Source organism: Crotalus tigris, unplaced genomic scaffold, assembly GCF_016545835.1.
Source record: "Crotalus tigris isolate CLP2741 ecotype Arizona unplaced genomic scaffold, ASM1654583v1 scf7180000020871.250113, whole genome shotgun sequence".
Taxonomy (NCBI): Eukaryota; Metazoa; Chordata; class Lepidosauria; order Squamata; family Viperidae; genus Crotalus; species Crotalus tigris.
Genome location: NW_024098226.1, coordinates 192,723 through 219,536, shown reverse-complemented (window position 1 = coordinate 219,536; position 26,814 = coordinate 192,723). Strand labels below are relative to the sequence as shown.

General features: G+C 39.3%; 1 protein-coding gene across 2 annotated transcripts; it reads left to right on the top strand.

Annotated features, from left to right (window-relative positions):
• The first annotated feature begins 3 nt into the window (after positions 1 to 3).
• Positions 4 to 26,814, top strand: LOC120319592 (cyclic AMP-responsive element-binding protein 1-like). Of its 2 annotated transcripts, none has more exons than XM_039368621.1 (4): positions 4 to 131; positions 14,886 to 15,007; positions 17,287 to 17,433; positions 26,564 to 26,814. In XM_039368621.1, the coding sequence occupies exons 2-4, from the start codon at positions 14,894 to 14,896 to the stop codon at positions 26,738 to 26,740; spliced, it is 438 nt and encodes a 145-aa protein (XP_039224555.1). In that variant the 5' UTR covers positions 4 to 131; positions 14,886 to 14,893; the 3' UTR covers positions 26,741 to 26,814. The 2 variants fall into 2 exon arrangements, with proteins under 2 accessions (XP_039224555.1, XP_039224554.1); XM_039368620.1 differs by having other exon boundaries at positions 37 to 245; positions 26,564 to 26,755.

The following is a 26,814-nucleotide window of genomic DNA, read 5'->3' as shown; positions in this document are numbered from 1 at the left end:
GGCGGAGGAGAGCCGAGGCATGCTCTGCGGCGCTTGCTCCCTGGCTGGCTCCTCTCTCTCCCTCTCAGTCGGCCGCTGCTGCCTGCCTGTCGCCGGGGCTGGGAGAGCCTGAGAGAGCGTGTGTGTGTTATGTGAGTGACGCGGCGGAGGTGTAGTTTGACGCGGTGTGTTACGTGGGGGAGAGAATAAAACTGCGGCGAGAGCCTAGGCGCGAACGAAAGCAGTGACGGAGCAGCCTGTAGCCGGTAAGAGGAGAAAAGCAAAGAGAAGGAAGGAAGGCGACTAACAGCCCGAGAAGAAAAACAGGGAGGGGCGGCAGCCACAGGGCCGCCGCCACCACCAGTACCAGCAGCGGCGCGGCCGTTGAGGCGGGGTTGCTTCGGGGCGGGGGGGAGACGGTAGTCGGGGAGAGCGAGAGAGAAGGAAGGAGAGCCGAGCTTCGGCCTGGCGACCCCAGCAGCGCCGGGTCGTCTCCCCCTCCGCCTCGGGGTGGCCTTAATTTAAAATGGAGGCGCCTCTTTCCCCTCAGCCGCTCCTCTCCCGCCGAGCCCAGCCGCCGCCGGCCCGCGCGAGGAACAAAGAATAATGGCGGATGGAGACGGCGAGCGGGCAGCGGAGGGAACGGCGCCGCCGCCGCAACGCTTTCTCCACGGGGAGGGGACGATTCGGCGGCCGTCCAGGGTTCCGGGGAGGAGGCAGTAGCGGGAACGCTGCTCTCCCGCCACCGCCGCCCTCTTGACCTCCGCGCCTGCAGGGAGAACCGGCCCTGGGCGATCGCTCCCGGCCGTCTTCTTCATGTTGGCGTGGCGGCGCGGGAGGCCCCTTCCTCTTCTCCGGCGGTGAGAAGGCTCCGAGTCCTGGCGTTGACCGCCGCCTCACGCGGCCCTGCCTAGCCTCGGCTGGTTTAACTTCGGCCGCGGGTATCTCTTTCGGCTGCAGTGGTGACTCGGGAGCAGGGGTTTGCCCTGGCACTCAACCCCGTTTTTTTTCCAGCTTCTCTTACCCTCCAACTTCCTCCCCCAACGCAACTTGGCCACCTAGCCCTAGGTAAGAAAGTTTGGCGGCCCAGCCCCAAAACCCGCTTGGATTTTCCCGCCCCTCCTGCAGGGAGTTCCTTGGCAGTGTGGACGGGGTTGGGACAGCCTGGTCAAGTTAGATCTGCAGTCTCTGCCGTTCTTCCTCTGTTTCTAGAGTTCCACATAGCCCGATGTTTTTAATTCAAAATTTTAATCTTTATGACTGCCCAAAATGTGCACGGAGATTAAAAACCCTTCAGAGTCCCTTTGTAATAAAGTTCTTTGGATCAAACCTACATTCTAGAACAAATTGTTTTCCCTCTCGGCTCTCTCTATATATATTGTGAAAGGCTGAGCCTATCTGAAACAAACTTGTATCAGCTTTTTCTCCAGTTTCACTTTTTGTACATCTGTCTAGCATAGTAATTATGACCACAGTAAAGATAAGAGTTATATTAAAAGAAGTAATTATTTATTAGGAGTAATATAATTTGTGTAATGATACAATATATTGTGCTAAACATAATATAAAGAAACCCTAGAATTAGAGCTACTGGAATTGCTGCAAAACCTCAAATGATATTGACATATGACAATAGGCAATATTTGGGCTTCTGTCTTGTAGTTATCTGTACTTTTGCAGTCCAAATCTGCCAGCACAATTAAAATATTCTAAGGCCTAAGAACATGTAATTTATATACTATCTTGTTTGTTAGCTTTCAGAGAAATATAGTTAGTACTCAAAAAGTTGAGACAGCATGTAAGGGAGTTTTACACTTAAAATGCAGAGATTTTTTCCACTTTCAGATTAATCTATAACAGTGGTTCTCAACCTGTGGGTCGGGACCCCATTTGGGGTCGAACGACCATTTCACAGGGGTCGCCAAACAAGGCTGTCTGCCATTTCCCCCCCCCCCCTTTCATTGGCCACACTCCTGGCACCCAGTGATGTATGAGTGGTTGGGGGTCACCACAACATGGGGAACTGTATTATGGGGTCGCGGCATTAGAAAGGTTGAGAACCACTGGTCTATAACATATGTTTCAATTCATTATTTAACTATCACATCCACATAGATTGGATATTAAAACTACAAATTTGAATTCTTCAAAACATTATTCAGCTTGTGCAGACTGGAATGACCCCTTCCAAACCTCTGAAAAAGTGCTCATGGGGATTAGAGGCTCTCTCAAAACCAGAGGCTTGCATCAGTTAATCAGATTAGTGTAAACTGGGTGTCTTGTTGATGCTAGCTGATTTAGTTAGATTTCACAGATTGTATTCTTAGTCATCTATCTGTAATTGGCAGCTACACGCTTTAACAGAAAATAAAAATTGGGCCTAAAAGTGCTGAAACATAAGACACACAGGTGCTCACATTCCTTTTTTTTTTACTTCCCTAATAATTATGTCTTTCTGTTCAACTGTTCTTCAACACTTCATGTTATTGAAAAAAAATCAGGATTACTGTATCAAGATTTAAAGCAGTTTATTTGATTATATCCCATCTTTATTTTTTGTTAACTTGAGAGGTGTACATGCTGTTGCTGCTTATTTACACACAACAACCCTGTGATGTGAGTTTAGGCTGAGAGAGAAATGACCCAAAGTCATCTCTTTAGATTCTAAGCATATATTCTTTTCCATGTAGCATAGTGCAAATATATTATCTATTGCAGATAGTATGCAGGTAGCACTGATCTACACAGAGATGTGGGGATTGTAGTTTTGCAACATTTAGAGGTCATAAGTTTCTCACTCAGATATAAATGGGAGAAACTTCATAACTGTAGAAGCTGAAATCCTTGCAGTGCTAAAAGGAAAATGTTTGGTCGCTTTAAGTCATTCAAAAAGTTCTGGATTTTTTCATATATTGAGGGTTATATTGCATTGCTATATCTTTTAGAATTTGGATCACTCATCCTGATTCTTTTGATTAGTAGGATAGTATTTCATAATGCAAGCACAATAATCTGGGATGCATTTATTGACTGCTTTTCACCTATTGTACTTCGAATAAAACTTTTCAGTTTGCTTCTTAAAGAGAGATAAAAAAGAAGCTTATGTAAACCTGTTAGCTGTATAATTCCATATATTAGTCAAAGATCAAACATCTTTGTTAAAATACACTTTTTTGCATAATCTGTTACATATGAATATCATCAGAAGATGAATATTTTAAAGAAAAGTGTGTAATATTCATCTTTCCAAGAGATGTTGCTTGTAAGGAGAGCTTTCCATTGGATTGCGTATGCTGCAGGGCCTAAACAGCCAAGTTTACTTCATAAAAATGCCTCTGAAAATATTATTGGCATAAAGAAAAACTTGGGAAATATAATAGGGCTAATAAACCTGGTTGCAAATACGCTACAAAAGTACAGGAGCAAGACTTTTGGTATCTTGTTTGTTTGATTTTTTCCCCCATCCTTTATTATTGATAAATAATTCAAAGGTGATAAGCACACCTAATACTTCTTCCTCCTATTTTCCCCACAATAACAACCCCAGGAGATAGGGTGGGTTAAGAGAGAGGGACTGGCCCAAAAACATCCAGCCAGTTGTTACTACCAACTACTACTCATTCAGATTTTTGCACCCTGATTTAGTAGCCTTAAAATAGATCTGAATGAATGTTGCAGTGCTTTAGTTTTCTGTAGGCTGTAATAGGCTACTGTAGTTTTCAAATGAATTCAGAATTTTTTCCATGTTCATTTTTAAAAAAAAAATTAGGATATTTCTAATTGCTACATTATATGTAAAAAAATTTCAGAAGAATTAAATGTACTTCAGCCATATGTTACAAGCCTAACATTGGAAAGATTGATATTATACCTTTTAATTGCCTTATTTAAGATCTGTTATTTCAACTTGAATCCCAACCTCAACTATGAAATCCAGATTTTGTATATTTCCATCTATTTGCTGTTCATCCAATATAAAATCAAAAGTATGACAATTTGTGTGATGTACTTGTGGATTCTATAGAAAATTAGCTTTTAATCCAATTTCAAAATTTCTGGAATATATTTACCTGTGTCAGCATCATATTTGAAGATAAACAGTTATCATCAACTGGACTTCTGTTAAGCCATTGTCTCAATGAACCACAGTTGACTCTTCTTTTGTATCATACCAAGTCACAAATCATGGTTTATGCATCAATAGCTGGATTCATATATTACTAAACAAGCACCAAACAGACAATGTCTTGCACAATATGTGAATCAATTCATAAAGCTGTCCCAAACCAGTTACTCCTTTTTACCCTGCATGTGCTGACAAACAAATGATTTTCACACTTTGTTCTCTTTAATATTTATCTCCAAACTAACTACCAATTACTTCATGGGTTTTTTTGGGGAGGGGGGGGTTGGTTCATGCCTTCAGGTCAATCTTGACTCCTGGCAACTGCCTGAACTGGTACCTGCAGTTTGGCAACTTTTTTTTTTTTTTTAAAGTGGTTTGTCATTGCTTTTTTCTGGGGCTGAGAAAGAATGACTGGCCCAAAGAAAGAATGACTGGTTTTGTGCATAAAGTAGGACTAGAAGGCAGGATCTCCCAATTTCTAGCTTGGTGCCTTAATCACTACTACAAATTGGTTCTTCATAGTATAGCAGACAAATAGTCCTGCACACAGTGAAAATACACAACCTATATCATGATTTTGTCATAAAATGCAAAGTGAAACTTTAAACTAACAGCTCTTGTGGCTCAGGCTTGAGTTGATGGGAAATGTGTGGGGAAAGTTTTCCCACAATTTTAATGCCTGTCAGTGATGGGTCTCTGCTAAAGATCTCATTTTAACTTCACTAATCATAGCAGAAAGTCTTGTCTGCCTTATGATCTTATGCCTGGGTGCATTTGCTTAACTGTAAATGGTAGTTTATTAGCAAAGTGATTAGAGTCACGTAAAAAAATAAGGCAAAACAAAATCATAAATGCATTTTGATTTAAGCACATTGTATAAAGTTAGAACCAAGCCTGTAACTCCTAAAAATGTGCACAGAACTCCTCAGGTGTCTCCATTATAAGCATTCAGTCCAGCAAACTTAAGAATCACCAATCCAGAACATACCCAGCACTTGCAGCTTTACACAGAAGAAAATTGGTAATGCAAATATATATTTATTTAGCATATAGCAAGTAATGCAAATAGCTTAATTTAAGAGAAATATGTCTGCCATTACTCATCTGTCAAGATTGTAAGAACCATAGAGTTCCTCTCTGATTCATGCAGGTTTACAGTTATGCTGCAGTTATGGTGTCCTAGTTACATGTCTCAATCTGCAAACTTACGCAAATCACTTGAAAGTAAGGCTGAACTTTGGAAGACTAGCCTCCATAAAAACATTGGTCTATATGCGGCCCATTGAAACCATGTGTATGCAAAAACTTAAAATTGCATTTTTTTTTAAGAAGAACGCAATGAAATCAATGGATGTTTATCTGGATGTAAATGCAGATAAATGGTGTATTTAGTCCAGGCTCAACTTTAATTTTATTTTCGCCCATATAAGGTATGTCGTATTTTAATACAGGGGTGTCCAACCTGTGACCCACAGGCTGCATGTAATCTTGGACATCTAATAATGCTGCCCCACAAAATCATAAAATTTTAACAAGTGATTTATACAAATTAAATATTTTATATGTGTTCCGAGACAATTTCTCTTCACTCAGTGCTACCCAGTCAAGTCAAAAGGTTGGATACCCATATTTTAATATAACAGAATAACAGAATTAGAAGGAACCTTGGAGATCTTTTAGTTCAGCCCCCTGCTCAAGCAGGAAACCCTATACCATTTCAGTTAAGTAGTTCAATCTCTTCTTAAAAAACCTCCAGTGCTGGAGCACTACAACTTCTGGAGGCAGGTCATTCGTCTTACCATCAGGATTTTTTTCCTTAGTTCTAGGTTGGTTCTCTCCTTGATTAGTTTCAATCCATTGTTTGTTCTGCCTTCAGGTGCTTTGTTTGCAAATATAAGGCAATTATCTTCCATTAAAATTAAAGCTAAAATATTTATTAGATTAACTTTCTGCATTCTTGAAAAAAGGTTACAGTATATCAGATATACATTAAAACACAACAAAACATAGCCATCTAAACAAAGGGCTCCACAAACATGTTAACCCCAGGCGTGTGAAAATAGCTAAGTCTTAATGACCTAGAACTGTAGGAGAGTGGGTTCCATACATAATGTTGGGGCAATTCTGTACTAGAGCATAGAGGCTGTGAAATAGAAAGCTAAGGAATACACAAACAATTTTCCTTTGGAAGTAAAATTGTTTTGGTAATATATTTATTATTAATGGGTAATATATTTATTATTAATAGTGTAATTAATCCTATGCTATTACATTGGTGTTGTTAAAGAATTTACCACGGGCCATTTACAATTGTAAATTGCTCTAATGAAATTACAAATATAATTCTGCTAATTTGATAAAGATAGTATTTTTTTAAAATCTGTTCATTTTCAGAGAAATACAATATAGCACCCCAAAATAACATGCCCATGTTTTTAAAAATTATTAATATTTTGTTTTCTAGATGATCAAATTTTCATTTTCACAGAAAACCCTATATTGATTCAGTGACTGATAAAATTGTGCATCACTGTAGTTTGGGACGGTATTGCATCATAAATAAAACTATTAATACAGTGTAGGCATCATTTATTGAGCTAGTTATATCCTTATATCTAGATTATGTAAAATGAATGTAGTCACTACATTTAGAATATCATAAGTTTATATAGAAATAAAATTATGCAAGTTTTAAAATCCTTTTTAAAAAACCATCTGTGGATTATAGACTATGAACTTGAATCACTACCTTCAACATTTGTAAATAGTTAAGACTGTATTTTAATAGATTTGTACCACATTTTTTAAATGTTTGTGCCTTTTTCTTTTGAGATTAGAGTTGCATACTGTATAGAATGGGTATTCTCCATCTTATATCTTGCATTTTATTTTTGTTTGCTAAGTGAAGAAATGTTCATTTATGTTTATACTATTAAATTTCATTCTGTTTTCAGCTTTTTTTCCCCAACCTATCAAGATAATTCTAAGGATACTTTTTTTCTTCTTGGTCATGGGCTACACCATCCAATTATGTATTAGTGCAAAATTGATGAGGATTCCATCAGCCTCTTCATTAAAGTCATTAATAAAAACATTTAACAGCAGAGACTGATCTTTCATTTCTATCTCTAATTTGAAGAACCACTGATGAGTATTCTTTGGGTATGTTTTTAAGCCAGCTATATATCCACCTAATCATGCCACTCCAAACTTAACAAACTTGCTAAAAGCTGGTACTGTTACGGGCTGCTTTGTCAAGTGCTGTGGTGATGTCAAGATACATTATGCCTATTGCACACCTGCAGTCTGTTAAAGAAACTGGTTCTATGATTGAAGACACCAGAATAGAAACCAGGAGATGTGACTGCTAGCCTTCCTTAGGAACAAAATTAACTGGGTGACCTTAGGCCAGTCACTCTCACTCAGCCCTAGACAGTGGCAAATCACTTCTGAAAATCTTGCCAAGAAAACTGCAGAGACTGGCAGTCATCAGGAATCAACAATGACTTGAAAGCATGTGTGAATACATGCACGCACACATAAAAGAAAATTAATCAAAAGATAAATTTCATCTGGCTCAATTTGTTCTCAACTGCTGAATTCTGTTATTACTGCAGTTCTTTCAAGGTATATATTCTGAAATTTTCCCATATATTGGGGTTAAGCTAACTGTTGTCTGCTTTGCTAGAAATACAGTACAGTACTTCTCTCCCCCATACACATACAAACACACTTTTTCAAAGACTGGGAAGTCTGCTCTCTTGATCATTTGGCACTTTGCCAGTTGTAGAATTTCTCAAAGAATCTATAAGAGTTCAGCTATCAGACATCAGTACATTAAGGTACAATTCATTTCATCTTGAAGATTTAAATTTACCAAAATAATTTTAAATAAGTCTTAGCTTTTTTTTTTTTTAAGAAATAAACTATTCAGGAGACTGAACATTTTTATGTCCTTGATGGGAGAGAAACATCCCAAGTTTTCATCCTCCTCTCCCCAATTTCTTGGTAAAACAGATACAGTTTAATGCTGACTTTCTCTGTCAGTGTTCTGCAGGCTTGCTTAATTGAGCAAGTATTTCAATGATTCTTTTGCACATACCGCAAAAGTCAGTTTTGTTTAACATATATAAAAATACAGTCTGTGCTCAGAATAATCAAATCCAATTCTCTTCATAGCATAGAAGCGTGCTGAGAAAAAGCTGGCTGAATACTGTAAACAAAAATCTTACGCAGACTCGTACTTTGTTTCTATAATCCAATACTGTATTGCTTATTATAAAAGCCAATTAATTGATCATTTTAATCTGCATAGGTAAATGGTGAATTCTGAAAATAAACCATATCCTATGTTACTGAATTCTGGTCTATCTCCAAGGCTGGAATATTCCGTCTATTATATAAATAAAATTTGAACAGGCTATATGTTCAAATGTGTTTTAAAAATTAGTTAATATCTTATTAAAACTTTAAATCCCTTCTGTAGGGATTTTGTCACCATGAGTTTTGTTTTTTATAAGAAGGTATTGCACATTCTGTTGATTTGCATGTCTAATGAACATAAACTGAAAAAGTAATATAGTGTATTATTATCCAATAATTCATGTTAGAGCCAGTATATATGGATAGGCCTGTTTCATGTACCTATAGGTAACATTAATACAGGTAATTTTTTAACTTAAACTACAATTGAGCCCAAAATGTCTGTTGCTAAGTGAGACATTTGTTTTGCCCATTTTTACGACCTTTCTTGCCACTGTTGTTAAGTGAATCAGTGTACTTGTTAAGTTAGTAACATGGTTGTTAAGTGAATCTGGCTTCCCCATTGAGTTTGCTTGTCAGAAGGAGGCAAAAGGTGATCACAGGACACTGCAGCTGTCATATATAGGAGTCAGTTGCCAAGCAGCTGAACTTTGATCACATGATCAAGGGGATGCCACAACAATTGTAAGTGAAAAATGGTCATAAATCACTTTTCAGTGCCATTGTAACTTTGAAGTGTCACTAAATGAACTGTTGTAAGTCGAGGACTATCTGTAATGTTAACTAAGCCAAGAATGTCATTAGATGATCTTGGCTGTGTTTTCATTAAACTCTGAGAGACAATTACTGCATCAAAAGTCAAGATGGCTTTCATTGTTACAGTATTGAGGTTTTAGGCATAGAGTATTGTTTAATCTTCAGTCCACAGCATTATTCACTGATAATTGGAAAAGCAGACGTATTTTCTTAATGTGGTCAGGTTGTAGTAAAATAGTTTTAAAGAAAATGAAAATTAGTTCAAGTATAGTAGTAATTTGAAAGTTGATAGATCATTTAAAGTTTGCAGGTTTGTTCCATGACCTATATTCCCAGTTGCATTTATAAAATACTGTGTAAGCATTTATGTTTATTTCCTTCATTTATATTTTGTCTTTCCACCAGAACTCAGGGTAGCTTATATGTGTATTATTCTCTCCAATTTTTCTTCATAAGAAGCCTTTGAGTAGATTGGCTTTAAAGAGAGTGCTTGACTAAAGTAAACTTAAACATGGCTGAAGTAGACTTGAAACTGAATCTCAGTCTAGCATCTATATCATACTGGTACGGAATATGTTGTGAGATTATTTTGTGTATGTGTAACTAAGACAAAGTTTCTAAATAAAATTGCACTTCTTTCTGAATTTAATTTTGCTATGTTTTTTAATTGGAGAAGGCTCTCAGTGATGGCAAGGAACATTAATGATTGAATTTTAAACTCTCATCAGTTTTCTTCCTGAGTTGTAATGGAAAATTTGTCTTTCTTTCCTGTTCAGCCAAAGATGGGACTTGCAGCTTTACAATTTCTTATTTAACGAAATTGGCTAATCGCTTTGATTTGAACACACTAAATAGGGTCATTCTGGAAGACTACTTTGTGGAACCCATGCTGATCTGAGTCTTGCACATCAAGTGTAAATTCTTGGTTGGTTCCCTGATTATAGTCGCTAGTGTAAATTTTGTGGAAGTTGACCAAAGAGTGATCACTTGAAGAATTGATCTCTCTCTCTCTCAAATTAGTCTGATCTGTAGACAAATGCTTTCTCCTGGTAGAAACTAAGGCAAAAACTACACTGTATCATGGCAGTTAAATGGTAATTCAGCTTATCTATTATGACTAAAATTATGTCAGAAATTGTAAAGGGAGAAAAAATTATGCAGAGTTGTACTTTGTTTCTATAATCCAGTACTATACTGCTTATTATAAAAGCCAACTAATTGATCATTTTAATCTTGCATAGATTAAATGGTGTATTCTGAAAATAAACCATATCCTATGCTGCTGAATTCTGGCTATCTCCAAAGCTGGAACATTCCCTATCTATTATATAAATAAAATTTGAACAGGCTAAGTTCAGCTCCAAAATGTGTTTTAAAACTTGGTTAATGTCTTATTAAAACTTTAAATCCCTTCTGTGGGGATTTTGTCGTCATGAGCCAAGCACAATTTTTACTTGTCACAGTGAAAAATAATTTCAATGCAATTCTTTAGTACATTTACAATTGATATAAAGAAGTGTTAGGCTAACAACTTTAAAATTCCCAGAGAACAGTAATCTGCAAGAATAGTTTTTAATAGGAGGATCAGAAGCTGTCTCTAAAGAGGATGGGAATCTGAAACATGAAGTATTATTTATTTTATTTGTTTGTAAAATTTATTAGTAGCTCATCTTATCACAAGGTAACTCTGGGTGGCTTATGGGATGATTAATTATTAATCTTACTTATTTAATTATTGTGGATATATACTAAATTGGGGCCTAGACATAATCTATGATCAGTGAATGTATTGCAGCTTGGATTATATTACTACTACAGTGATAATAAAGTTAGTGACCCGATCCGGAATTTTAGCTTCATTTCAATGTTGTCTATGCAAATTATAGTTTTCCTTGGCATCCAAATGGAAATTTTTTGTTTGCATTTGATCTTTGAAACGTAACCATTTCAAAGCATTGTGATTTGATGTGCAAGTGTACAAAATATTACTTAACAATTCTGTCAAGGTGGCTTGGGGCACAACATCAGAGAAGAACTTGGCCATCATCGACAGCAAGCTAAAAAAGAGGCATATTGTGCAACATCTGCTAACAGTTCTGGGGTGCATCAGAACACCCCTCCTTTCATATGGAATATTATAAATGATTCTGGGCACCACATTTCCAAACAGATATTGTTAGATAATATAGGTTCAGAAGAAAATTTAATACAAAAAAATTGAGAATAAGCCCTATTGTGGGGACAGATTAAAGGAACTTGGGATGTTTCATCTAGAGAAAAGAAGACTAAGGGGAGACATGGTATTTGTGTTCAGTAATATAAAAGGGACTTGTAGAGAAGATAGCAAGAAACTATTTTCCATTGCCATAGAAACTAAAACCAGTAATATTGCTTATAAGTTGCAGCTATAAAGTTTTAAATTCAAATACAAGGAAAATGTTACTGTTAATAAGATCTGAACAGCTGTGAAAAAGTCTGCCTATGGTAGTTGTAGATTCTTCATTTTTGGAGGGTTTTTTTAAAAGTGCCATCTCTCACAGATAGTTTAGTTTTCTCCACAAATTGCAAAAGGTTGAACTAGTTGATATTTGGGTCTATTCCAACTTTACAGTTCTTTCATTTTGAGATTTTGTGCACCTGCATTCTTGCCCTTTTTCAACATTCTTAACAGCATTGGTTATTGGTTATTTTTTCCTTCAGTACTAGTATTTATAGCATTGATTTTTGTTTCATCATTTTATCATATAACTATGATACAATACATTCTTATACAAATTTCCAAATAGTTTCTCCAACATTCCTTCACATCAGCTTCATCCCTGATCATTTTATCACCTTAAAATTTCAATAATTCCAAGGGCGTCTTGTTATCCCTCTTGTCTCATGTCTGTAACAATTTCATATTTCCATTAAAATCATTCTGCATTTCATTTGTCTCTTAATTTTAACTGTTGCTTTGATTACATTTTTAACTATGCAGCAATCAATCTTGTTACATGCATTTTTTCTTCTCTGCAGCCTCTTTCATTTTATGCTTCTTTCAAGGAGCTTTTCTCATTTTTTCCATTTAATTTGAGATATGCCCTTACTATAAGCAAGCACTCATGAAGCAGAACACCATCTTCATTTGCTGTAGGCTCCCCAAATGGCCCTGTCACTTCTTTGCTTTCTTGTCTTTATCCATTCATGTCACAGAATCATTATTTCCTTTGGGTTATAATTGTTCAGAACTTTCCCCCAAACCCACCTCAACTTCTCCCATCATGACCTTTCACTGAAGTATAATATGCAGAATCAATTAATTCTATTTTCACATATGCTATAACATTCTAAATAACAATTCCTATTTCCTGACCTATATTATAGCTCTGTCATTCATTATTACACTATAGGTAGTCCTCAAGTTACAACCACAACTGAGCCTAAAATTTATGTTGCTAATTGAAACATTTGTTAAGTGAGTTTTGCCCCATTTTACAACTTTCTTGTTACAATTAAATGAATCATTGCGTTAAGTTAGTAACATGGTTGTTAAGTGAATCTGGATTCCTCATTGATTTTGCTTGTCAGGAGGTCTCAAAAGCTGATCACATGACTCCAGGACACTGCAACCATCATAAATATGAACCAGTTGCTAAGCATCTGAATTTTGATCATGAGGATGCTGCAATGGTTGTAAGGTGAAAAACAGTAATAAATCATCTTTTTCAGTGCCGTTGTAACTTTGAACAGTTACCAAATGAACTGTTATAAGTCAAGGACTACCTTTATAGGTTTACTTCCCTGCATGTACTAATCAACTATACATCACAAGATCAAATTGGGTTTGTTAATATCTGTTACAATCTTCCTCCTTCTCTTAGTTCCCCAAACATACAAGTATTTTTCATTTCTTTTTTTAATTCATGTGCTGTCATTTACTCCTTACATTTTAAGTAAGGAGTGTTTTATACACAGTTGGCACTAGGTAAACCCGTAGATATTTGTTTCCTTCACTCTTCATGATAGACTCAATGAAGGTTTTCCATAATGTTTTTTGTAAAATGGATTGCCAGCTTTAGTTGAAGCTGTGCCACATGTAGTTTTTCCTGCTTAACTATAACAGAAGTGGCCAATATGGGCGTGTATTGGCCAAAATGTCACTTGTGCAACCAGAACCCAGAATGCTCATATTGTCATGCAAGGTAGAATCTCTAAATTTTAATAATAGCAAGTTTTAACATAAGCTAGGTTATTGTTTGGAGGAGAATTACTGTTAAAAATCCACATCAAGAGAAAAGGATAATTTTAATATTTTTAATTACTAGACCCTTCAAATCTTAGCATGACTCTTGGTTGAGATTTTGTTGCAACTTTTTTGGCAAAAACCTTTATCACAATTATTATTCCATAATTTATTTTTATGCTACTTCTATCTTTAATTTGATTGCTTGTTATGCTAAGTCTTCTCTTCGATAAAACATATAACATAGAAAATAACTCATATAAGCAAGATTAGAAAAATCATCAGAGACAACTTCTGGAAATAATTGATTCTTCCTTCTTCTCACCCTGCTTCATGTCTGACTTAACTCAGTCAGTCCTCTGATCTTCCAAGGACTCTGATTGGGAGGTTGCCAAGGGAGGAGCAGGACAGGGAGCCAAGTTCTATCAGTTACTTTGCATAAGGTTTTCTGTAGGAAATACATGCGGTTGATTTTATTTGAATTTACTCCTAAATAAATGCAAAGTTGTGTATTATTTGTGTAGTGTTAAATCCAATTGTGTGCAGAGCTGCAGTAATTAATTTATGATCAAAAGCAGTCCTCGCTTAGCCACAACTGAGACTGGAGTCTTGGTTGCTAAGCAAAGCAGTCATTAAGTGAGACATGTGACTATTCACATGACTGCTTTGTTCAATTACTGCAATCCCCGCACTCCTCTCTGTGGTCTTTAAGTGATTGCATGGTTCATTAAGCAAACTGTAGTCCAGGATGTCTCTGGCAGAGGGAAACTTTAGGAGGCTCTGCTCAAGAGCTGAAAATCTTGCCTGCTGAAATCCTGAGGGAGAGACACTCATGCGTAGTCTATGCCGAGCTTCCCCGCCCTTTATGTTACTGTGCTGCCTCACTGCTTGAGCTGAAACACTTTAGATTCTCTCCCTCTCATTTCTAGGGTTGGTTGAAAGAACTGTCTATCGAAGGATATCAGCTCTTCTTTATCACAGAAGGGAATTCCTTCCATGGGGTGCAGAAACTGAGCATAAATCATCAGAAAGTACATCAGCTCCCCTCCCAAGTGTGAAAGGGAATGTTTTCAGCAGGGTGCAGGAATGGAGTTAGATCTTTAGGATCTAAGTTGGTTTCTCCACCCCACTGAACGAGTTCAGCTTTCGTCAACCAGCCTCTATAACCAAAGAGAGTGCTCTAGACAAGTGGTAGAGAAGATTAAAAACGACAGTCAAGTGATCGCAAGACACTTACCTTCTTAAGTGTGAACAGATTGTTAAACCCTGATGACAACCATGTGATTTGGGGAGAAAGGTTGGTGCAACCGTTTACGATGGTCAGAAGTACTTTACAGGCTGTAAAGCATCCTTTCTTAGGCCATCGTAAGCTTGAACGTCATTAAACGATCAATCATAAAATCAAGACTACTTCTGTGTAAATGAAGAAAAATTTTAATATAACAAAATAATAACTAATAAATATCTGTTTATTATTTTTATAATAAATATTTTTTATTTGTTACATGTGAATGATGATGATCATGATCATTATAGATAACTAAATGACCATGGAATCTGGTGCAGAGAACCAACAGAGTGGAGATGCAACTGTTACAGAGGCAGAAAATCAACAGATGACTGTACAGACACAACCACAAATTGCAACATTGGCCCAGGTACAAATTTGTACAGACTGATTTATTTCCCATCTGTGGAATCTGCAACTTTATGGGTTGATGAACAAATTGGAAATTTTGTGACATTTTTATGGCATTTTCAAAGGAGGCTAGTGGTAAGGACACTCATTTACAAAATTCCTGCCATAGTGAAATAATACATTTTAAAGCACTAAAGTTATTTTACACACATTTTATATACTTTTTTAGAATCAGTAGAAAATAGCATCAGCTATTTAATATATTTTTAAAAATATTTTAAACAGTAAATTTAATAAGTCAATTTTAGAACCTTAAAACTCTTAAAATAATGTAAAAGTCCCTATTTTGTTCCTTTGGAAAAAGACATAAGGATATTTTAAACTCAAAATGTCCAAAATGGTCACATAAATCTGAGAATGTTTTAACTTGTAATGTTTTATGCATCTGTGTAAAGCATGACTATACCAAAATACACTCTGCCAACCTATGTAATCCTTACTTCTACATAGTTTTATTCTTTTCCAACTCTGTAGGCATATTTCAGATTAAAGCTATTCACCATTTTATGGGGTCTATTTGATACTAAGAGGTAGTTTTGGAAATAAAGATGAGCATGGAGACTGGCAATTTGCTTTACAGAATACTTGCATTCTTTCTTTTTTTTTTAAAGTCAGGTACAATAAAAAATATGCTAGTTGCCCTGTAGTGTTTAATGACACATTGTAGATTCAAGAAGTAGCCTTGGTAATAATTATTAAGTTAATTTTGTGGCTCCCATTCAAAGCAAAAAGCAAAAAAAAACCCATCCCTTATTTTTTTAAATATTTAGAATTGTAATATTGTATTTTAATTGAAACAATTAAAGGCTTTTAAAATCCCATTAATTGCAGTAAGTCAAACACAGCCTTTCAATATATTGTGAATAGACAAAAAATAATTATTTTCTTAATAGTTGTATCAACGAGAACAATATTCACCTATATAAATTTGCCTATACAGGTAGTCCTCAATTTAAACAACAGTTTGTTTAGTGACCGTTCGAAGTTACAGTGGCACTGAAAAAAGCAACTTATGACCATTTTTTAGACTTATGACTGTTGTAGCATCCCCAGGGTCACATGATTTATATTCAGATGCTTGACAACTGATTCACATTTATGACGGATGCAGTGTCCTGGAGTCATGTGATCACCTTTTGAGAATTTCTGATAAGCAAAGTCAATAGGGAAACTAGATTCACTTAACAATTGTGTTACTAATTTAACAACTGCAATGATTTACTTAACAAATGTGGCAAGAAAAATTGTAAAAGAGCAAAAATTTACTTAACAAATTTCTCATTTAACAACATAAATTTTGGGCTCAATTGTAGATTGAGGACTACCTGTATAATTGGACTAGCAAGGGATAGATTGGACTAGCAAGGGATAGATTGGACTAGCAAGGGATAGAAGGAAAATTTAGAGTGGGAAAATGCAGAGAGTATTATATAACTGCTAGACTTACTGTACCTTCTGTTAGAGAAATATTCTGATTCTAATAACCATTACTAATATTTTCATAGCACTTTATATGATCAACTGATCATAACTTCTCACTGAGTATGACTAGCAAATGCTTCAAATGTAAGAATAGTAAATTGTTCAAAAGTACATTGCACAACCTAATAGTGAACACTTATATGAAAAATATAGTAGATTTTTAGGGATTTGAAAATAAAATATTCACTGGTTTGCAATTAGCTTTATTAGTACTAAGTCTGTACAAAGCAAAAGAATATTCACATCCTTGGATGTTTCTGTCTGACGAAAAACTAAAATGATGACTTCTGATTCATCATGAACAATGTGCACATTCACAATTCCTGCAGGATCCCTGTAGCATGTCACAAATAGGTAGTAATTTTTTGCATATTGGAAATTTCATAATTTTATAGATCTAGCTACATAAAGTTAATGATATTAATTGCATCAAAGGAAAGCCTACATAACTGATTGTAGGTACAATTTCTAGATTTCTTACAAAAGCTAATCATTGCTAATTTTATCCAAGTGATTCAAATATTGTATCCAAATATATCTGCTGAACGAAGTCTGACTATATAACTGGAATAGAATGTTAACTTAGGAACTTTGGTAGAAACAAGGGTTGGTGCAAGATAGGCAGCTGGTGAGATCTGGGAACCTGTGGCAAGCCACACAAGAGTCATTTAGGAGTTGCAAATGGTCTGCCAACTGGGAGTTTCCTATTCTTACATTGACATTAAATGTTTTTAAAATGTGTCACTCTTTCATTAGGTATCCATGCCTGCAGCTCATGCAACATCATCTGCTCCCACTGTGACCTTAGTGCAGTTGCCTAATGGACAGACAGTTCAAGTCCATGGTGTTATTCAAGCTGCTCAGCCATCGGTTATTCAGTCTCCGCAAGTCCAGACAGTTCAGGTAAATTGAAGGTATTTTTAAAATTAGCACAAAAACATAGAACTACTGGAAAATTGCTTTATACTGAGCTATATTAGCCATATATATACCTATGATATACCAATTTAGTTTTATGAATGTGACTTCTTTTTTTAAAAAAAAGTATTTTATTAATTTTCTGTTATTATAATTCACTAGTGCTTAATGAACAACGTGTTTGGGTTAATTTTTTGCTTAGTAATAGAAGTTAAGTTCTTACTCTCTATTTCATTTTTCCAGCCATTGATAAAATAAGTTCCATGTTTGAAAATATTCTGTGTCTTCTTTTTCTTTGATTCTCAATGTAAGTCTATCCATTTCAGCACAGTCCAGTATTTTCTTGATTATCTCTTCATCCAATGGTGTTTTTTCATTTTTCCAGTGCTATGCAAATACAGTTCTCGCTGCTGTTAATACATGTAATGTTAAACATACACTTTGTTTATCAAATTTTTCTGGAATTATCTTCTTCTTGTGCCATATCCATTATCGCACGTTGGCGATCATGTTGGCGATCCTGTTTTTATCAGCAGCCACACGAAAAAGTGCTGCTAAGTTTTGTCCAAACCAGTCCCTTAGATTTTGAAGCCATGATGTTCTTCTTCTGCCTGGACCGTGTTTGCCTTCAATCTTTCCATGGAGGATTAAATGGAGTATGCCATATTTTTCTGGGTGTCGCATCACACGTCCAAAATATTCTAATTTTCGTTTTTTAATTGTTTTGATGATTTCCCTTGGCTTTCCCAGGCGGCTTATCACCTCCTCATTTCTGATCTTGTCAACCCAGCTTATACGTAACAGTCGCCTATAAATCCACATTTCAAATGCTTCTAGTCTCTTCAGGTAGCCTTCTGTCAAGAGACCAATTCTCTACTCCATAGAGCAGGATAGAAAAAAATATAGCATCTGACAAGCCTGATTTTCAGTCCTAGGCTTATTATTTATTATGCCTAATAAAAAAAGTTCAGGTTTAAAATCTATGTGTTTCTCCAGCACTGGAGATGGATAATTCACGCAGTGGGTTGAGACTGTATTCCTGGCCAATCAGATCAGTCAGCCAAAGTTGCCACGCCCCGTCTTGGACCATGATCCTTTAGTCTTGACTGATCTGGCCATGCGAGACATCTACAACTTTTGGCTCCTGGGCAGGTATAGTTCCTTTCCATTAGGGGGGATTTTTTCTAGTAGCTGAAATTGCTTAGTTTAAAAGTTAATTAGAGATAATTAATTCAATTTAATTGACCACTCAAAAATTTCCTTGCTAAATTGTAAAACTCAGGAAGTCAGATTCCTACAGGGGAAACCACCCCCACTTAAAAGGGGGAAATCCCTAACTCCCCTCCCTAACCAACCCCAGCCACCTTCCAGCAGCCGGCAGCCGCCTTAAACAAACGGGGAGGCTCGGGCAACCCCTCGCGTTTAAAACAAACAAACAAACAAAAAAAAAGACAGAAAGGCAAGCAGTTAGCAAGGGAAGCGGAGGACAAAGGGGACGCATGCTGGGAGGGAGATTGATTAAGGGAAACAGCTGGCGTGCGAAGGAGCAGTCTTTTCACTCCAGGCTGCTCAGGATTTTTTAAACGAGGCGCCATTGTCTGCACAGCTGGAAGCACGCGCAGCTCTTTGTTACAACCGCACGTGGCATAGGCAGCCTTGTTAACACATGCGCAGTAGTTTCCTGGCAGCGGCGGCCATATTTTTTGTCCAAACAGGGGAGTTAAAGTTCCTTAAGAAAGCTAGGTTCAGCCGCTGGAGTGAATTAATAGGCAAGCAGTACTGGGGTACTAAAGCATCTATTATTCATTCAGAGACATTCAAATCAGACACATAGCTACTGGTTCCAGGACTTGGTGTCTTCTACCTAAAGTAAATAAGAACCTTTCATAACTAACTGTGTTTAGTTGCCTTTGGCTCCTTCCAGACTTCGGGTCCCCCATTAGTGGCCCGTACGCCTCTGGATTTAGTGGTGGGTTCCAGGCATCCCCAGTCGCGTGCCTGTCCTTACCCACCATAGTCAAGCCGGGTTCCAGGCATTCCCATTAGCGTGCCTGTTCTTATCCGTGCACAGTGACTAACTCTGACAATTTTGCAGAGTCTGCTCCTGAGTTCCAGACGCCCCCAGTAGTGCGCCTGTCCTTACTCAAAGTTGGAGCTCTCCTACTACCTGGGTCCCCCCTATCGCGGCCCAGCGTTAGTGGAGAATGGAGGAAGCAATCATTCCCTCCACTGGAGCCCCGCCTTCATCCTCTGGAGCACCTGCTTCAGAGGATTCGGAATCCTCTGCAGCCCCTAGAAAGGCTGCAAGGAAGTCATCAAAGAAGGCTGACAAACAGGCAATCAGAAGACACCAAGCCCTAGAAAAAGAGTTCGACAGAGCCCAGAAAAGGGCCAGAATTGAAAATAGGCAGAATGGGGGAATAGGTCCTGACCTACCGCTGGGTCTCCCTTCATCCCCACGGGCCATTTGGTCATTAGGGAACTCATCACAGTCCCAAACAGAGGGTGGGATAGGTGAATTCTCATCGCTCTCCCGATCCCCCTCCCCACGGAGGTTACAGGAAACCCCGAGGACCATGCTAACCACAGCACCTGCAGGGTTGCAGGCAATGGTCACTCCTCCTGCATTGACAGGGGATCTGCTAGCTACCCTAATAGCACAGGCAGTGGACCGTGCATTTGAGGCCAGGGCTCAAACTTCAAAAGCCAAGCCTCTAGGACTTAGAACGAGGCATCGGGAGGAAACGGAGGACCATCAGGACCTCTCCTCCATCTCAGACTCGTCGGTCTCTGAGGAAGCTTACCTGGACCAGCCAGGTACGTCACAAGGGATTCAAATGTCTGAGGAGGAGGAGGACACCTCACCTCAAGGGCCGTCCTTCAGCGGCCTGTTTAACCCTTCTCTTTTTGTTACTATTCTGCGCAAGGCTGAGGCCACAGCCCATCTGGGGCATGGGACACCAGCGGAGCCTGTCACAGTTGACACGGAGGCTGAGCCGACGTTCGCCGAAAAGGTAACCACTCAACACCGCATACCATGCCCGACCATGTTCCTAAACACAATAAGGAAACAGTGGGCAGCGCCAACCTCCCTACCGCTTCCTAGCAATGCGGAGAGGAAGCTATTTAACGTAGCAAGGGAGCTAGAGGGAACATTGGAGGTGCCGGTGGTGGACGAACCCATAGGTCCCCTGATATCGGACACGGCCATATCAGGAGATTTTGCTGAGGCTCTTAAAGCCGAGGACCGAAAGAGTGAGTCCAACTACAGGAGAACGCACCAGGCAATAGCTTGGGCTACCAGGGCGTCTACCTCCGCGTCCTTTTTCACCAGAGCCACACTTTGTTGGCTCCGTGAGTTACAGGGCCGGGTTCCCATGGAGGATATACGCACTCACCAGGAACTCAGCAAAATGGTAGCGGCCACGGAATATGCGTCGGACGCAACACTTTTAGCGACCAAGTTTTCAGCCAAGGCAATGGCGGCAAACAACACGAGCAGGCGCATCCTCTGGCTAAAGAACTGGCAGGCGGATACCAAATCCAAGTGGAAATTGGCTTCGGCTCCGTACCAAGGGGCAAAGCTGTTTGGTGAGGCACTAACGCCATACCTGACAGAGAACAAGGACAAGCGCAAGGTCCTTAAACACATGCTTAAAAGGCAGGACAAGAGACCCGGCTCCTGGGGAAGGAAACAATCCTTTCGTACAGAAGCCAGGGTCAACTACTTTCAAAATTCCCAACCCTTCCAAGCTAGACAGGATAGGGAAAGACAGGGGGACAGACAGAACACAAGACATAGGCAAACACAGGGAAGACGGCCCTTTCGGGGGAACAACCGCCCCTTCCGCCGTACCAGATGACTCCCGCCCAGACCTTCCCATAGGGGGCAGACTAGCAGGGTTTGCTCCCCAGTGGGAAGAGACCACCACGGATGTATGGGTCAGGAACACCATACGTCATGGTCTATCTCTAGAATTTTTCTCAAAGCCCCCGAACCGCTTCCGCCCGTCCCCCTGTCCCACAAACCCAACAAAGAGAAGGCTCATGAACGAGGCCGTTCAGCACCTTCTAAACATACGGGCCGTAGAGCCGGTGCCTATGAACCAGAGAGACCAGGGGTTTTATTCTATCCTCTTCGCGGTCCCAAAACCCTCAGGGGGTTGGAGAGCCGTTTTGGATTTGAAAAGGCTAAATTTCTACATAAAATACCGCAAATTCAAAATGCAGACACTACGCTCCATCCTTGGAAGCGTAAGGAAAGGGGATTTTCTGGCATCGATCGACCTCACGGAGGCATACTTGCACATCCCTATCTCTCTGGCTCACCGCCGCTTTCTACGGTTTGCCTACAGGGGGCACCATTTTCAATACAGGGCACTTCCATTCGGCCTGTCATCAGCGCCCAGGGTGTTCACCAAGATTCTGGCGGTTCTGGCAGCACAACTAAGAAACGTACCAGTCAGAGTCCAGTGCTACCTGGACGATATTCTAATCCAGTCATCGTCCGCCCAGCAGTCTCGGGCGGACCTAAAGTTAGTGATAAAAATGCTGCAGGACCACGGCTTCTCGGTGAACTTTCCAAAGAGCCATCTAACCCCAACTACGAGAATACTCCACCTGGGAGCGGTCATAGACACAAAGGAATGCAAGGTGTACCTATCACAGGAACGCCTCAGCAGCATAAAGAAAGCCGTAAAACAGGTAAGCCGCGGTCAGTCAGTGACGCTGGTCTGCCTCTCCCAGCTGCTAGGGAAGATGATATCGACCATAGCAATAGTTCCTTGGGCAAGGCTGCACTCAAGAGAACTGCAATGGTTCATGCTCCCGTTTCAGAGACAACAAATCAGTGCATCCCGGAAGAGGGTAGGCATACCTCTGAGAGTACGACACTCCCTCAGGTGGTGGCTATCTCCAGCTCTCCTCAGGGGGTCCCCCTTCAGGGAACCAGACAGAGTAGTAGTCACAACAGATGCGAGCTTATTCGGCTGGGGAGGCCACTTGGGGACCAAGTGGACACAGGGCCGCTGGTCAGCGGTGGATCTCCGACACAACATAAACTGGCTCGAGCTGCGGGCTATTCACCTAGCGTTAAGGCATTTTCACAGCAGCATAAAAGGCAGGCACGTACTGGTCCTGACGGACAACGTGACAGCCAAGGCCCACATAAACCGTCAGGGGGGCACACACTCTCGCTCGCTCTCGGCCGAGGCCCTCCTACTGGGGGCCTGGGCGGAACAAAATCTGGCCTCCATAAAGGCCGACCACATATCGGGGGAGGCAAACATCCAAGCAGATCTGTTGAGCAGATCAACAATAGATCACTCGGAGTGGCAACTACACCCGAGGATCTTCAGGGAGGTCTGTCACCGCTTCGGGCTTCCCCAGGTGGACCTTTTTGCCTCTCCTTCCAATGCCCACCTAACTCGCTTCTTCTCCCGATTCCCATCCAAGGGAGCAGAGCAGACGGACGCGTTACGGAGCCCATGGCCAAGGGGGCTCCTGTACGCGTTTCCACCCTTACCTCTCCTTCCGGCGGTAGTACGCAAGATTCTGCGGGAAAGGGCCGAGGTAATCCTTGTGGCCCCTTATTGGCCAAGGAGACCTTGGTTCGCAGACTTGAGGAGTCTCTCCCGCACGAATCCATGGCGGATTCCTCCGGAGAGGATCTCCCTCAAGCAGGGGGAGATCTCCCACCCAGAGCCACAATGGCTACAACTAGCCGTCTGGCTCTTGAACGGTCAATTTTAGCCAAGGGGGCTTGCTCACAGGGTGTAATTAGGGTCATACAGGCATCAAGGCGCCCCTCCACGAACCGTATCTACGAGGCCACGTGGAGAAGCTTCCAATCATGGTGCTCTAAACAGGAATTGTTACTCGAAGGGATCACAATTCCCAAGATCCTAGAATTTTTACTAGATGGCCTAGAGAGGGACCTCTCGCCAAACACACTGCGCAGGCAAATCGCCGCCCTCTCAACTATACTTTCTGCCAGCCCCGGTGAATCCTTGGGCAAGCATCCCTTAATACGATCCTTCCTCAAGGGGGCTGCAAACATCAGACCGCCAACCGTGCACAGGTATCCATCGTGGGAACTACCACGAGTACTACAAGCTCTTACCAGAGCGCCCTTCGAACCACTCAAAACATGTGACATTCGCTATCTGACCCATAAGGTAGCATTCTTGGTAGCCATCACGTCAGCTCGGCGGATATCCGAGTTAGCTTCTCTCTCAATGAGGAAGGACCTGTGCCATTTTCACAGGGACAAGGTAGTCCTAAGAATAGACCCTTCATTCATTCCAAAGGTCAACTCCCTTTTTCACAGATCACAGGAAATAGTCCTACCAGACTTCTGTCCAAACCCAGCTCATCCCCTGGAACAACAATGGCACACCTTGGACGTACGCAGGGCACTAAGACATTACATTTCACGCACAGCGGAATTCCGACGCTCGGAAGCGCTTTTCATATCCTTCCACCCTGCTACTAGGGGCCGGAAGGTCTCGTCCTCTACCATCGGTAGGTGGATTAGGGCATGCATCACGGGGGCATACCAGGCGGAGTCCTTGCAAGTCCCCAAGCATATCACAGCCCATTCCACAAGGAGTGCTGCCACCTCAGCAGCATGGGCCATGCAGGCTTCTATTGAAGAGGTATGCAGGGCAGCCACTTGGGCCTCGCCCTCTCCATTCATTCGTCATTACAAAATCGACAGGTACTCCTCTGCAGAGGCCTCCTTCGGTAGGAGGGTTCTCCAGCAGGTGCTAGACCAAAGTTGCACACGGGACCAGTCTATTCCCCAACCCAAGGGACAATAGGCTTTGGTATGTCCCACTGCGTGGATTATCCATCTCCAGTGCTGGAGAAGGGGCGTTGACTTACCTGAACGCCTTTTCTCAGCACGGAGATGGATAATCCACACCCACCCTTATAGACTAGAATAATAGGGTATATTTAGTGGAGCCAAAACGTCTTACTGTCAGTCAATGGCTGCGCTCGAGTCAAGACTAAAGGATCATGGTCCAAGACGGGGCGTGGCAACTTTGGCTGACTGATCTGATTGGCCAGGAATACAGTCTCAACCCACAGCGTGGATTATCCATCTCCGTGCTGAGAAAAGGCGTTCAGGTAAGTCAACGCCCCTTCCCTAACATCTTTTCTAACCAAGTATGTTTTTTTGTCCAAAATATTTTTGCTTTAATACATGTCCACCACAGGTGATAATATGTACCAGGATTTGGATTACATTTCCAGCATTTACTAGACTAGCGGTTCTCAACCTATGGGTCGCGACCCCATTTGGGGTCGATCGACCATTTTTCGGGGGTTGCCAAAGAAGGCGATCCTCCATTTTTTTTAGCTTCTTATAATGTTTTCAGTTTAATTCTGGCTGTCCTTCCTTGCCAAATAAATTTTGAGATCAGTGTATTCAAATCATCAAAAAAGTTTTTCTCTATTTTTATAGGTACTGTTTGAAATAAAAAAAGGAATTTTGGTAAAATATTCATTTTCACAGTAGCTATTCTTCCTAACACTGATAGTTGTAAGTTTTTCCATTTTTCCAAATCTAATTTTGTTTGATTTAGTAATTTTATATAATTATCTTCTTTTATTGTTGCACATCTTGCCATTAAGCATATTCCCAAATATTTAACTTTCTTAACTATTTGTAAGTCTATTTTTTCTGACAGTTGTTTTTTTTTCCTTATCTGTAAGGAAAAAACAAACTATAACTTTGTTTTTTTCTCTGTTTATTTTCAATAAAAAAAATTGAAAATAGCAGGATGAATGTGAGTTCTAAACAATGTCTTGTGATAGTCCTCTTTTATTATTCCACAGATAATCCATACTGCTTAAGTTTAATTATTATTTTGTCTTAAATTTGAATTGTGACTTCTCTAATAGAAGACTATATACTGTACACACTAGTTAGGGTAAAAAGTTACTTCAGAATGTGCTCAGATGGGACTTGGGAGCTTCATCGCTAAAATGGTTTGTCTCCTCTGTCAAAGTTTTTCTCAATAAAGTTTTCTTTCTGAATCAGATTAAAAATACTAAGAACAAGTTGTATCATATCTTCATTTTATATACAAAACGTTCCCTGGAGGAAATAACAGGTTGAAAATGTTTGTGATAGAATATGTAGTCCATCGCAAGAATAGTAACCATATTAATTCCTGCTAACAATAATATATCTTTGTATTGTTAAACCTACATACACACATGCTTCTATTAATTGTATTTATCTAGTTAATATATCACTATAACAAGAACAAAATAAAACTTACATAAAAATTATTTTAAGAAAGAGATAATGTATTTCCATATTTGTGTAGGACTAGTTAGTCATTTAAATGAGTTCATATGTCCTAAGTAAGAAAATTGTTTTCACTTTTGGTTTAAAATAAAAATCTTATATACTTCTCCAAAATGGCAAAATCTAAATATTTAATATAAGTCTGGTATCTTCCTAAATAAGTTTCCATCATTTTGTTGATTTATAAGTATAAAACAGGAACTATACAAATTGCTTTGTGGTTGCCTTCCTTAAATATCTGGCTGATCATGATTGAAATCCTGATGCTGGATTAGATAGATCTTAATTAATTTTGTGGAACTTTCATTCTTAAAGATGTGAATAAGTGAAATAGGCAAATAGCATAACTATAGCTCTTGGTTATAACTATAACATCAGAAATAATTTTCTTTCTATTTTGTTCTGATATTAATATTTACCAGGACAGGATTTTAATAAATCTAAAATCCTGCAAATATTTTTAAAGATTGGGTTATTTAAAGTGCAGCTACATTGGAATATGATCACCAAAGAATCAGATTACTTAAGACAGTTTTTGTGCAGTTGCATAAGAGATACTGTGTTTTGTTTTAACTGATACATATCCCAAAAGATCATTGTTTTTCCATTTTAATTTTTGTGTTCCTTAATTTTTCTTAAACTTTCATTAAATTAAATACATAATATTATCTTGCTTAATACGCAATCTCTGTTTCTTGATTCTGCAAACATACATAAAAGATCTTTTTATGATTTTCAAATAGTATCTTGTTAATAATGTTTAAAAGCATAACATTACTATGCTTTTATATCTAGATCTCCACTATTGCAGAAAGTGAAGATTCACAGGAATCTGTGGACAGTGTCACTGACTCCCAGAAGCGCAGGGAAATTCTTTCTAGGCGACCTTCTTACAGGTATGAATGTAATATTGTAATACCTGCATTCGGTAGATCAACACAAAAAAAATTTGCTAGATGTTCCATCCTATAATTAGAACAAGAGTCTTCAAACTTGGCCCTTTTATGACTTGTGAACTTCAACTCCCAGAATTTCTAATTCCTAAT

What these genes read in the sequence shown, in the direction of transcription:
- LOC120319592 (XM_039368621.1), top strand. Translation starts at nt 14,894, where the DNA reads ATGACCATGGAATCTGGTGCAGAGAACCAACAGAGTGGAGATGCAACT. An exon ending in AAATTGCAACATTGGCCCAG is followed by an intron (nt 15,008 to 17,286) that starts GTACAAATTTGT and finishes CTCTTTCATTAG; the next exon opens with GTATCCATGCCTGCAGCTCA. An exon ending in CGCAAGTCCAGACAGTTCAG is followed by an intron (nt 17,434 to 26,563) that starts GTAAATTGAAGG and finishes TTTTATATCTAG; the next exon opens with ATCTCCACTATTGCAGAAAG.